This window comes from Alligator sinensis, unplaced genomic scaffold (assembly GCF_000455745.1).
Source record: "Alligator sinensis unplaced genomic scaffold, ASM45574v1 scaffold118_1, whole genome shotgun sequence".
Lineage (NCBI taxonomy): Eukaryota > Metazoa > Chordata > Crocodylia > Alligatoridae > Alligator > Alligator sinensis.
In genome coordinates this window covers 2,524,269-2,538,138 of record NW_005841850.1, presented here as the reverse complement: position 1 = coordinate 2,538,138, position 13,870 = coordinate 2,524,269, and the positions used below count along the sequence as shown (strand labels likewise).

Sequence of the window (13,870 nt, the reverse complement as noted above, 5' to 3'; positions counted from 1 at the left end):
GAAAGAGTCTTTCATTGCATTGTTGCACTGAATAAAGAGGGCTCTGCAAAGAACAAGGCACTGATCCTTTCAACTCTGGGATGCTCACACTTGAGTTAAGTCTGTTACACACACATGCACGTGCGCCACATGCATATGCGAGCGTATGCAAAAGGGAGGCATTTCAAGACCTTTCTTTTTAAAGGTGTGAGTTCTGTGCTCACCGAAGGGGTGTGCACAGCCTAGTTCTGGCTCAGCGATTGGTGCAGGCTCATGTTCTTCATGCTTCCATGAATGGCATTGCCAGTTTGCTTAGTCCTCCTCGTTGTCTTTATTCTACCTGGTTTCTTGTAGGCCTACTGTCACCGTGGCACCAGCATGTTTTGCATCTTAGTGCCTACCTGCTTGGGCCCACTCAGCTTTGTGTAGAACAGGTGCAAGATAGTGGATCTTGAACACTCCTAAGCACTGAATTCTGTGCAGGTCCATGTGGGTCTGATTCTCCCCTCTGCAATTCCCTCCATGGGCCTTCTGAAGAGAAAGAGGTGTCTGTGCAACACGCAATGGGGTAAATGTCACCTGGGGGTTCAGTCTACATCATCAACCTCATTCCACCTGGGGTTTTAAACAGGAGCTTGGAGTCAAAGACAGATGCAGTGGATGGATGCTAGGAGTCAAAGACTGGATGCACAGGCCCACCAGTGCAGCGGTTCTTCCAGGTTTATCCTTGGTCTCCCACTTACCCGCAAAGAAGCAAACCAGCATGCCCATGAATTCTGGAGAGATGCTTTCTTTGACTTTTCCTCTGGCTGGCAGTCTGAGCCCTTTAGCCAGGGACTGATGGAGCAGGCTGTTCCCCTTTAGCAGTGGGGAGGCAACTTCAGGCCGTGCTGCATCCTTGCTGTTCTTCTCCATGTTCATGGAAAGGCTGCCGGTCTCTGTTTTACTTTTGCCATTCAGAGATAAGTTAGCCAAGCTCACTGAGGCTGCCCATATGGCATGGCTAGAACAAAACCAGTGCGATTCCTTTTGGGAGCTCCTGTCAAGACTTCTTTGGATGCGAACTGGGTATTTTGTTTCCGGGAAGTTTCATTTGAGACTCATTCCAAAACACCAGCTCTTTCTCAGTTAGGGAGGAAAAACAGCTAGTCTTGTCCATTATGATTATGTAGAGCTAGCCCCAGGGGCTGGGTGCCAAGGGAAGCATCTAGTGCCAAAAGCAGGCAGGAGCCTATAGCTTAAATGATGGGCTCAAGGACAATATCATTTTTAGCTGAAGGGAATGATCAGTTCTGGAGGTTACCTAGTCACGTGCTGGCTGCTTTGCTACGTCCGTGCCAGTACTCTTTAAATAGAGCTATACCACCGTAAGGCACTTGATTTCATGCAGATTCATTAAGGTTCCTACGAACTCCTTCACCTATCAGGTGTGACAAGGAAACTGGACCAAAGTTTACCCTTATTTTTCACCCTCTTCATGATGAAGCCGTCTTCATTTACAGTCCAGCCTGGCATGTGTAGAGGAGGTGTGATGGGAGAAAGTGGGGAAAATGGGAGGCGACAAGGGCTGTGTTTTGCCTGTGCCCCCTTTTGTCTTCACCAGTGAGCTTCAGCAGGGGGTGGGGTGGGGGGGCTGCAAATGACATTTTATTCCTCTCTCGTGAGCGTGCGTGTGCGGGTGCGCCGAGCCCGTTGACCCCCCTGAAAATTGAAATAATGATAATGCGCGTCTCCTGACTGCATCAAAGTATCAGCACATCAAAAGCCAGGAGGCATGAAATGCAAATGATAAAGTGAAAGCAGATGGATTGTGCATGATCGCCTGATGCCCAATGAATTTTAAAAGGTGCCGGTTCACATGGGGAGAGGGGCTGAAATAAACACGTTATCCCTGCAATTTTTTTTTGTTCTTGCCGCTCACTCCTGACAATATTTTTTCACACTTCAGCGAGCAGCCTCTCCATCTCTCTCTCTCTTTCTTTCTCTCCCTCTCCCTCTCTCTCTCTTTTTCTGTCTACCTCACACACGTCTCGGGTCATGTCGTTGCAGCTCCGGTGGAAATAATAAGATATAAACCACGAGGTTGTTATTTGCATAGAAATAGCATGGAGCCCCAGGCAGCATGGGAGAAGGACACAGAGATCATTTGTCTAAAATTTTAATGAAAACTTTTGCTGAGGCAGAGATTTTTTATTTTTTTTTTAACTTTCCCTTCCTCCCCACCAACCCCTCCCCCCACAACTCCCTTTCCCCATCACTGGCTTAACGTGGCGCGATTTCAAATGAGATAGATGGCGTGCTGCCTATCATAGCGGAGGAATGCAGTAACATGAACATTTCCTTGGGTTCCCTTTTTAATAGAAGTAGGCCTGAAGAGCCTTGCACTCCCGGTTTGATGTATTGAGCACACGGTTCAAGGCTTGAGAGCTATGCTCCATTTCGGGGCACACATCATGGTTGCCGCTCCTTAGTTGATTTGCTTTTAATTAGCTTGCATTTTTGGTGCCTTTATAAAGGAAATTATAGCTCTGAGACAATGTTGTTCACTTAAGCAAACAGTTTTTATCAGCTAGACTTTATATGCGGGCATATATTTCAGGGTGTTGTGGAAGCAGAGACCAGACTATGTCATCAGAATGGGGCCAAGACTTTCAGAAGTGGGTAGTGATTCGAGCAGGCTCTGTTTGTCTTGGGTCTGACTGGAGAGACTAGGGGAAGAGCCCAGTTCTTGCAGCGAGGGGAACGCCAAAAAGCAGCCTCCCTTTATAGGAGCTCAAGTTGAGGCTTCCAAACCAGCCAGTCCCTTCTAAAAATGTTCATTTTAGCATGCAAATGCTATGGGGTGAGGGATGTTAGCATTAAAGGGAGAATGGAGCAGGGAATGAAAGGCAGGAGCATGTATGGGTGTGTTGCCTTGTCCCATCTCCAAAGTGGGAGCACCAGCAGCTGTCGGCCACCTGGATCAGAATCCTGTTTTTAACCAGACCCAATGCTACGCATGTCTACAGAAGTGCAAGAAATCCCATGGTGGATTATAATGGAAGAGCCTGTTTGCACAGTAAGGTTTTGACTGACTCCTCTCAGAGGCTGACTTCCACCCTGCAGCAGGAGGGGTTTGCATCCCTGTCATTAGATGAGAATAAAAAAAGAATGGAACGGTAGGTTTTTGCCGTAATCTGGTTTTGAACCTCCCTAAGCTTTTGCCGAAGGATAGGCCTGCACAGCGCACAGGACTGTAGCACTGCAGAGGCCATCATGTCTGTGCGCTTTGGTTGTGATAGCAGCTGCACAGCTTGCCTCACCTGTGGATCTGGCCCTGCTGCTGCTGTCTGCGAGACCCTTGGGAGATCGGGGTGTATCATCAGGGTCTCAGGGCAGATGGTCTTCTGAAAGCTAATGCTGTCACCCAACTCAGTCTTCTCGCAATCATTGTGGGGCTGGCAGCTTAGTGGGCAGGTGTCCCTGGTAGAGAGGTGACACCCATCTTTACCGGTGACACCTTCTTATCGGTGTCACCCTGGTAAAGAGGTGACACGCATCTTGGTGTAGTCAGTCACTGATAAAATGTAGGGTGCTTTGTGCTCCCATAAAATGAGGCACTGTCCTGTAGCCGCTTACTCTTTTTGGTCCAGACTTCCTAAGTTGCTGCCTTTCCACCTTTGGAGCATCCCAGGCCAGAAAGGTGGGATGACAATATATGCTCCCTTAAAAATATCCTGAAGTTCTAGGACAGAAATGGATGAAAACACATCCCTGCTCCCAAAGGTCCATCCTTCATTTTTTAAGTCTCCCCGCTGTTTTGTGTTGTGTGCTTTGTACCAGACCTAGTGGATCGTAGGGTCCCTGACTCCCTCACCTGATCCAACAAGAAACCACAGAACTGTTTTCTATGGAAAAACCATCCTCTTACATTTTGAAGGCAGATGATACTTCTCCCACATAAAACAAAGTGGCCAAGCCTTGGAAAACAAGGTGCTTTCTCTCCCACAACTCTTCATATGTGCTGAAATGGACTGTGTGCGCGCACGACAAAAGCTCGGTCTCTTTTAGCCCTAGTGTGAGCTTCCGCTTCAAAGCCCCAGAATGGAAATAACAGGAGGATGGGAGAATTGCTGGTCTCTGCGTGGGGTGGACATAGCAGCGTAAGCACTCCTTGCCAACATCTGCCTGTGTTGGGCTGGTCATAAGCTATTCCCTGGATTCGCCTCAAAATAGAAATAAATATGAATTGTTGAACCTGAAGGAAATTCCGATCACATCCCAGAGATGAGAGAGATAGAAAGAATGGCCTCTTCTTCTGTCGGTTAATTTATGTGCTTTCAATAAAGTTTAGGTTAGTCCTTAAATTATGATATAGATATAGGGGAAATAAAAAACTCAACCACAGTTAGCTTCTAGCAAGTCTGGGATTCAAATATCCGTTCCTGTGTTGGATACTAGCTTCATAAAATAGCCATTCATTTCTGGACATACACACATAAATCTCCCTAATGTTACTGGGAGCAGCACACACTTAGTTGTTTTATTTTTTAGCAGCATGGGATACCTACAGATAGCTGGCATCAACTACATGTCAGGAGCTCTTTCTGGGTAGAACAAGAAATTGGTACAGCTGTTGGCAGCTTTGTTATCATCTGGCTAGGAGATCGGGATTATCAGGAGAATGTGTACGGGTGACAGTGCCCTCTGATGGAGAGGCCTGCTTTTGTCTGTAGCATGGGTTTGATGTGGCTAAAAATGAATGGATATTATTTTAGCAGCTCAAGTTTATCCCTGGGAAGACTAGGAGCTAGCAGCTCAAGTCTATCCCTGCAGCGGATTAGAAGAATCATTTTAGATCTGCAGGAGAGGACTCCCTGCCAGCTCTGTTACATCTCCAATCCAGGCAATATTTTGTATATTTACATGAATGTTTTACACGAGACTCAGTCCTTGCCTGGGAAAACACATTCTGAGGCTGAACGTGGACTATAAGGGTTGGATCTGGGCACAACCTTATTTTTAAAGATCTCTGCATGCTGCATTTTAAAGTTGGCAGTGTCCCACAGTTACTCTAACAGATTAGAAAGGGAGTTTCTCTGTGTGCGGTTTTGTTTTGGATGGATGATGATCATCAACACAAGTACAAAAGTTGCTTTTGTGTACGTGAGAGACCAACAGAAAAAGATCAATGGGAAGTTTTCTATTTGCATTTGCAACCTGCAAAGCATGGATCTCTTGGAAATAGACTTAAAACAAACGAATGCCAGCACATGTCCAGTGACCTTTCCCAGATGCAGCTTTCATTAATGCAGACAGTGTTTGTGCGTCAAGTCATTAACATGATAGGTACCATATTGTGTCATAATAGGGTAGTATACATGTCAATCATGTGCCTATGAATGAGTCCCTGAGGACTTGTTGATACAACAAGCCATAATTGCTGTGAGGATCGGTTTGACAATCTGCATTAAAGAAAAAAAGAATCCCTAACAACCCCTTTACACAGAGCCATGAGGGAATATCCGTGCATTTTAAGATCGTCTCTATACTGTCCTGCCTTTCTTGGGTGGAAATCAGACCAGCATTGCTGTTTTCACAGAGGCCTTTGAGATGTAATTTGTGTTGGTCTGAGCAAAATGTTTGAAAGAACTCAAGGCAAGCAGGCAAGACTGTGCCAGAGTCACCAAAAGGCCTGCAGCACAGTATGTGGGTACCCACACAAGCTTTACATTAGCTAGCTCAAGTGCTAGGAGCGGCCAGACCACAGCAGCACAGGCCAGACGCAAGTAAATTAGCCCCCACAGATCAGTTCTGCCATGGCTGGATGTGTCACTTCCAGCTAGCTCATGGATCTTGGCACGGCAGTTGAGGTCTTCTGCAGCTGCGGTGTTGGCATATGCAGTAGCTGGTCATCTCAGCAGACGCAGTGTGATGTGATTGCTAGTCTCTGCTGAGCGGGGTCCTGAGACTGGGCAGACAGGTTGGAGGGCAGAATAGAGGTAGACTGCCTGGATTTCATGGGAGGCACCCACTTGGGCACCCACATGGGGGTCGTAGCATGTTGGAATGAGGTTAATTGGCAGAGCTGTGCTGTGGAGCAGGGCAGGGAGGGCAGCGTGCCGAGTGTCACATTTCATCTGTCGGCTTCGCGGGCACCCCTGTTTACCCCCCAACTTCACAATGTGAAAAATAAAGTAAAATCCCTGTGGGATATACGCTTCTTTTATTCCCCTTTCCTCCAGTAAAACGCAGAAAATGTGAAAAGCTCTTTCCTCTGCTCTCGCCAGCGAAGGCTTGGTATCTGCTCAAGATGACTCCAGATTTGGGATTAGATCAAAGCAATCATGTGAGAGCAATCATGTGAGTTAGGACAGCAAGTGCCATCCCTGTCATTCAAAGAAGCATTATAATTATTAATGCATGATATGAATCTTTCTGTAGTGGCGCAGCAAGACTATTAGGAAGGTACGTGTGGGTGCAGTGTGTTGGAGAATGCTAATCAACGAGGGCCTAAGAAATGTCAAACGGAAATCGACACTCCGGCAGCATTAAACATTCGTCGGTTCCTCTTGTGCATCTCACCAAGGTTACCCTGTTCTTGGATCTGCGGTGGGGAGGAAGAGGGGCTGCGGTCTCCGTGTCTTGGGTGGTTACATCAGAGGATGCTGTGTGGGAGCCACAGTGATTTGCTTGGGGGTCTGGGGAAGCCGGTTCACTCAGCCGTCTTGGAACAGGTACAGGATCTTCCAATGCACTGACTCCCCTGCCTTTGCCAATCGTTGCTCTGCACCCCAGCCAAGTGGGTTAGGAGCCAAAAGCAGATGACAGCTCGGGTAAGGGTGCCAACAGCAATTGCGCAGCGCAGGGAGAGAGTATGTCTTGTTCTCTTAGAGCCGTGCCCTTGAGGGACGGGCCAATGGATGCACTTTTTTTTTTCGGCGAGCCGAGTACATGCTGCAGTTGGCTCGCTTGGTTTTTGCTCAGTGCAGAGGAATTCACATCAGCAGGATGGATGCGTTGGACTTCAGGCAAATGCCATTGCTTTAAAAAAAAGAAATAAACAAACACCAATCTCCATTAATACATTTTATTTTTAATTGCCTTGTTTTAAGTGGTTATATTTGTATATTGTTCCCATTAGAGACGATTTACATTCCAGACATCCCATTATCAGTCCCTTTATGTTTGCTGAGGGAAGAAAGTCTAATAGATTTTTGTTTGACTTTTTTCTCCCCCTCACACAAGTATCCATCACTTTTTTTTTTTTTTTTTTTTTTTTTTTTTTTATACCAAGCTCTAGTGATATAACCCTGTGTGGATAGATACTGGCGTTGGGTATCCGTGGCTATTTATTGCTGTGAAAAGAGGTGTTAACTTTTATGGGTTGGCCCACTTTCAGCCCACCAAAATTTTCTGCTCTAGCTTCTAGTGGAATTACGGTGCATTGTTAAAATGTTTCTACATTTCACCCAGTAGTGGCTGCATTTCGGTGGGTAATGATTCAGATAACCAAATAGGGGTAACGTTGCCCAATCCAATGGAATATTGCCCCAGTAAAAATCAGAGGTGGGTGAAACCCCGCTGGTGTAAGTTATACCAGTTTAGGTTTCATCTGTTCTCTTCCATCCCTGAGTAGCCATGTTCTGCTAAACGTAAAGAGCGTATGACTCGCTTCCCACTGTTTAGTGCTGGGATACTTATACCCCAGCACAGCTCTCCGTTCCCAACTGCAACCCAGTATATATATGTCTGTCCACCCCGAGTGAACTGGGTAGTGAAGACAAGCCCTTAATATGGTTTATGGGACTGGCCTCCGGGATCTGAAACTCCATTAGAGACCAGTGAGAGTTTTTTGAGTGTGGAGGCCTTCCAAAACAATGGGCCCTTGAAGACTGTAGAGCGTATTTAGTATTTTTCATTTATCATTGTCTTGTTGCGGGACCTTGGGCAGAACACCTCGCCCCCCTACCTCTTGGAGTTAGAGCTGGCCGGGAGTTTTTTGACAACATTTTTCATTGGGAAGTATGAGGTCATTGAAACAAAATGTTTGGGGGAAGGAGCCAGTTACAGCAATTCCCCATCTCAGAACAATTTTGAAATTGCAAAGGAAAAAAATCCCTTTTCTGGTTCAAAAGGTGTTTCCTTTCAGAGTGTAATTTATTGTAAGTAAAGAAATATTTCAAACTGTTTTGAAGTTACCAAAACAAAACATCTCGGCCGGATTTAATGTTTAATTTGCACTTTACCAAAATGTTCAAAATGATGAATTGTTTTTGTCCTGATTGAGGACTGACATTTCCCCCCCTACCCAAACCTTGCGGTTCTGGAAGATGATCCCCTCCCACATCCATGTGGCATTGCTCTCTGTGCAGTAAGGGGAGTGATCCTTCCCTATGTAATAGGGCACCCACATCTTGGTTCATGTGTACTGGGGCAGTGCTTTGAGCTCCTCAAGAGAAAGGTGTTGTTAAAAATGGTTGTGGCCGCCTCTTCCCTAGTGTCCCTCAAGAGCCAAGTATATTTGCTCCCAACCCAACTCCCCCTCCAAAAAGACTCCACTGGCAACGCTTGCTTCTGGATTTGCAGTCAGTAGCCATCTCCAATAACCATCAGGCTGTCAGCTTTGCGGCTCCCCGCCCCAGCTCCCACCTCCCCCATCACTCACCAGAGGAAAAAGAGCTGGAGCCAGAGCTTGAAATATATCATGCAATAGTGTATCATGAATTTCTTGTGAATCACATTGGTGAAGCAGGTTTATTTATTTCAGAGACTTTAAATCAATACAAAGTAGGTCTCTTAGTTCTGAAGCTGGGATGGAGTGTGAAAAAATGAGCCCATTGTACTCTTAAAACTTTGGGGAAAGGAGATGACAGCTATATAATTCCATTTACCAGGCACTAGGGGCTTTAATGTGAAGGTGACAGGGAGCTCTTTGTGCATTTAGAGCACCATATCTTCTAAATAAAAGATCTGTAGACTTGATAGTGGGGTATAGCTCTGACTTTAATAATCTCCAAGCATTAGACCGAGCCAATATGTTCCCAAGTCAGAAAGGTCCCCCACCGAACGCTCGTAAATTAAAAGTGCAGGAACTGCACACATTCATAGATTAGAAATGCAAGAACTGCAGTCTGTTTCCAGACAGAGAAGGGGTGTCTGGGTTCTTGCCAGACCCAAGAAACGGGTCTGTTTAGAGGCACGGCTCTTGGCTCTTTGTCATTCCAACGTTCATTGGCATCCGAACCCAGCTCTGTTCTCATGTCGCGAGTCGCCGCTGTTCCATCCTCTAATAGCTTAATGTGCCTGCTAGAAGTGCAAAATGATCTCAACGAAAGCTGTACGATTTGTTGAGAGTCAACTGCAGAAAATAGCACTTGGGCTTTAAGTCTCTACAATGCGATTTTTGATGAGACCACTATTTTGGTGATTTCTTGCAGTTTATTAAAGCAACCGGCTATTTATAATGGCCATGGTTTGGTTCTTTTTCTTTCTCCTCTTCTCATTTCCGGCACGCAGCGTAAGCCATGCTTTACTGCCGTGAACATTATTTGGACAGAACGCCGTGTTCAAATCTTACGTGAGTGAAGATGAACATCGTCTGCTGGGAACATAATAGCAAGTCCAGGCACAGTATTTAAAGTTCCTGTTCTAGCCCCCTGCTTTTGGTTTTTCTGATCTTTCATCTCAGCGGCACATACAGGCCACCTAAGTTTGCAAAGAAACCTCCTTTTCTAGCAGACTGCCCGAGTTAACCAGCTTCTCCATTGTTGCAAATAAGCTGGAGGGAAGGCTACAGATCTTGAAGATTTAGAGGGCTGACAAAATTATTCATGTGCATGGGGAACATGATGCACTTGCAGATGTATTGAAGGGGATTTTCATGGGAGCAAAGGGCAGTTAAAGTCTCAACTCTGCTTTGTGCCTTTCCAAATCCTCCCCCAGTATCAGCAGAGCTGGGATGGGCCATTTTGCCAATGCAGTCAAAGTAGGAAAGAGCTGCCTGGTAGTTACCAATGAGGTAAATGTTACCTGATACTACGTGTGCACAAAAGGCTGTGATATGTAGAACACTACATTTTTGAGGCTAGGTACCTTACCACAGTTTAATTGAAGACTAAGATACCGCACATGTATGCACACGGGCAGTTAGAGCAGCCAGTATGCTGTAAAGTTGCACTGATCCATGCAGTACCGTGTTTATACTCATTTCATCCATAAGACTCTTGCTTGCCCCTTTCCTGAGGCTGGCTGAGTCTCCCTTGCCTCTGAATTTCAGGCTGAAGGTGTTTTTCACCACCGACTCTAGGATCTGCTACTGAACACACCTGCCTGGCTGTTGGGTGTTTGCTGCTTAGAGTGGGTGTGTAATAGTTTGGGATCCAAAGTTCACTCCTAACCAGTCTGTCTCACTGCGGGCCGTTTGTAGACCTGTCAGTCGAACTTGCCTGTCAGCATTTTCCAAACACACACACGTCTTTGCTGCCTGTGTGTCCCACTGAAGAACACCCTAATTGCATAAGCATCGACTCCTATGATTTTCCCGCTATTTCATTCTCTTTCAGCCTTGGACATTTTCTTGCAGACACATTTATACAGCAATATGCATTGCACCATTTAAAATTGTTAATTGGAGATTGAATTACTTGTCAGCCTTTAAAAATGTAGTCCTCACAGGTCAGAGATGAGGTGGTTAGCGGGGCTGAATGGATGAGCTATTGCATTCATTTTTTCTCAAGCCAAATGATCATTGTCTATAAGCTGGCTAGCCCCTCGGTGCCATTTAACCTCCGGCACCCTTGCTGAAATCCAGTCTGCAGCCACCTGTGTACGATGAGCTGGCAGGATCTCTGGCCAGTTCCCAACAAAACGGGGGAGATGCACGTGCAAACGATGGGGGTTTATGTGATGGAGAGGGTAATCCAGCTGATCTCATTCTAGCTGGCAGCATGGAGTTTGGTCCTTAAACCCCTTGAGCATGTAGTCCTTGGGGTCCCAAGGATGCTTGCTTTATTTAAATCATGCTTTAAGGATTGCACGTACTTTGGCCTAACCCTCCCATTGCACACAGGCAATAGGTCACACACGTTGTGAGCTAGCATTCATCGGTGCAGCTTTAAACAGTTTTTTTGGAATCATGATGCCTCTCCTAACATATAAATGCCCCACACACCTGGTGTTACACAGGGATTTTACTTGCACAGAGCCTCACCAAGTTGTGCCACTTCACTCGAATGTCTGGAGCACTCGGGGAAAAGGAACTGCATATTTATCTTGATCTCCAAAAAGGGATTTCAGAGCGAGAGCAGGCGGTATATTAGGCTGTTTTCATTGCCTGTCAGCAGCGGTAAACCTGAGCTGTCCACAGTGTCTCTAGATAAGCAGCAACACTGGCCCATTTTGCATGTGTGTATGCTTGCATTAGGTTGCAGATGGGAAGTTTAAATCCTCTTTATTTTTATTTTCCTATGTGGAAAGAGGGAGCTGGGCTTGTGTCTTGCATCTGGAAGCCAGTTTCTTACTGTCCCTCAACCTAAATCTTCACTGCTGGCTTTTCAGATTGTGGCAATTAGGTCTGCTCACGGCATAAGGTTTTTCTTGGTTCGGAATAAAAGGGTTTGGAAGTTGAAAGAAAGACAGGAACTCCTGATTCCAAATCCTGGCTTTTTGCTGCCTCCTAAAATATTGGGCAAGGCATCCAAGCCTCCTGCCTCAGTTTCCCTGTGTGCAATATTGCAGTCACACCCCTCTCCAGGGTATGGACAGACTATCACGGTTAAGTGAGTTAACAGCAGGGAGGGGATAGACCCTGGCTCATTTAGGGCTAACTTGCCCCAGTTTGCGTTTTATTTACCCCAGGGTAATTGTAGACATGCATCAGCTACCACACATCAGCTGCTCCAAGTCTTTGCCCGCTGTTTACTAGCTGTCAGGTGATCGTTTAGCCAATCCCTGCACGCCTGTGATGTCAGCTCCCTGGCTCTCCAAAAGAAGGAGAGCTTGCATCTGGCCATGGGTGCAAGGCTGTGCCTGACCCCAGCCTGGTTCACTGACCCTCTCGAGAAACGAGATCCGATGCATCCAACCATATTTCACGCCCAGCAACATCTTTGGCAGATGCACGTGTTGCCTGGTCCCTTCTCAGTCCCAGCACCAAGGCTGAGTCCTGTGAGTGCATCATTGCACTCCTTTTTGCTGGCTTGAGAGTATTTAACGCTGGCTCGAGTCGCACACAGGAAAACCCCAGCTCCCAGATAATGGACCGATTCTCACATCAGGCTTTTTTTTTTTTTAATTTTATTTTCAAGTGAACTTTGAAATAATTAACCCCCTTGCTAATTCCATTGAACTCCCTCTCAACGAGGTGAGTTACATCCCCTAAGGGCTCATTTGAGAGCATCGTGCGTTCGGCATTCATGAACCTGCCTGCCTTGGAGACGGCGCTGCCTGTGACCTGCCTGCTGCGATCTCTGGGTAACCCCTGGCCCCGAAAGCTAGCTGAAGTGGGTTACTTTCCGGTGGGGGAGGGCAAGTGGTGGGGCATGTGGTTTTTTAAGATCCAAACGAAGCAGGTATGTAATGCCCTCTGTCTGTTGGAAAGACTCGAGCCATAAAAATAACAAACGGCATGTATTTGCTAGAATGTCAAAGTTATGAGTTTATTTTGTAATGATGTGCTCCTGCCTTCATGAGGTAAACTGGCCGTGGCAGAGGTGTTATTAGTAATATGGACTCAGTGGAGCAGAAAGCGAGTGACCGAGAGATCAGTGTATCAGTCAGTGAGAGGGCAAATGGAAAGAGACAGCAGGAGAATGAGAAAAGAGCTGCAGTGCCTGGGCTGAGATTAGAGTTGGAGCCAGGCAAGAGAATTGAAAGTCCAGCAGTCAGAGGCTTATTCTTCCTGGCCTCTCCAAGGAGCCACTGGGGCTTTGTCTGTGCCCACGCGGGTTACTCTGGCCTTTGTGTAGGGCTTTGGTTTCCCCCCTCCAAGGCCTAAGTCCCTCTGCCGCACCGCTCCTTCACAGCAGTGGCACTGGTCAAGTGAGCTGAACGTACGCTCCAGGCCCTGGAGAGATGGTCCTGTTCCCCGCTCTGCTGCTGTGTGACTGCATCTCCCCGGACCTCAGTTTCCTCCCCTGTGAAACTTGACATAATCGTGACTGTTGCTACAGTACAGTGAGGTGGGTAGAGAGGATCCAGACGTTGAAGCTGCTCAAGGAGCTTTGGGCTTCATCGCTGCATGGTGCGTTGGTAGCGACTTACTGGAAGGGTGAACTGGAATGTGCCTATCTCCCCAAGCCAGACCCAACAGAGCCTTTCTTATGTTGCTTCACGTGATCCGACCTCTCTTGACAGGTGCTTGGACGGGAGGTGTACACCTCAAACAACCAGCTGGGTGGGATCCAGATCATGCACAACAATGGAGTGACACACAGCACCGTGTGCGATGATTTTGAAGGTGTCTTCACCATTCTGCTGTGGTTATCCTATATGCCAAAGGTAAGCCCTGATGTCATTGCCATCACTCCCCTGCCTGTCATTTTTTGTCTTGTAGTTAAATTATGAGCTTTTTAAGGCAGGGGTTGGCTTTGTCCGGTGCTAAGGGTGCGGAGGAATCCTGATCTGTGATGGAAGCTCTTAAGCACTATGACGATATTAAAAAAAATAACTCGGTGTTAAAGGAAACTGCATTGCTACGTAGGAACTCTGCCCCACACACCTTCACATGCACCTGCTGGCATCCGGGCTGTAATAGTCTGGGCAGCAGGGGAGCCTCCAGACATAGTAAGATGGCTTTTACAGAACTCAGCCTAAAAGGACCTCTTCCCCAGCCCTCATTTGGAGTAGTTAATATATGGGGTGGTTGCCAGGCAGCAAGAGGAACGCACAGGTCACCTTTCTTCAGGAAAGA

At 46.7% G+C, this 13,870-nt stretch overlaps 1 protein-coding gene across 1 annotated transcript in view; it reads left to right on the top strand.

Moving 5' to 3' along the window:
* Positions 1-13,870, top strand: part of ACACA (acetyl-CoA carboxylase alpha) — a 159,055-nt gene that overhangs the window by 95,399 nt on the left and 49,786 nt on the right. Inside the window, exon 45 of the mRNA XM_025210303.1 lies at positions 13,315-13,458. Coding sequence (XP_025066088.1) covers positions 13,315-13,458 — 144 coding nt within the window. The remainder of the gene's footprint in view (positions 1-13,314; positions 13,459-13,870) is intronic.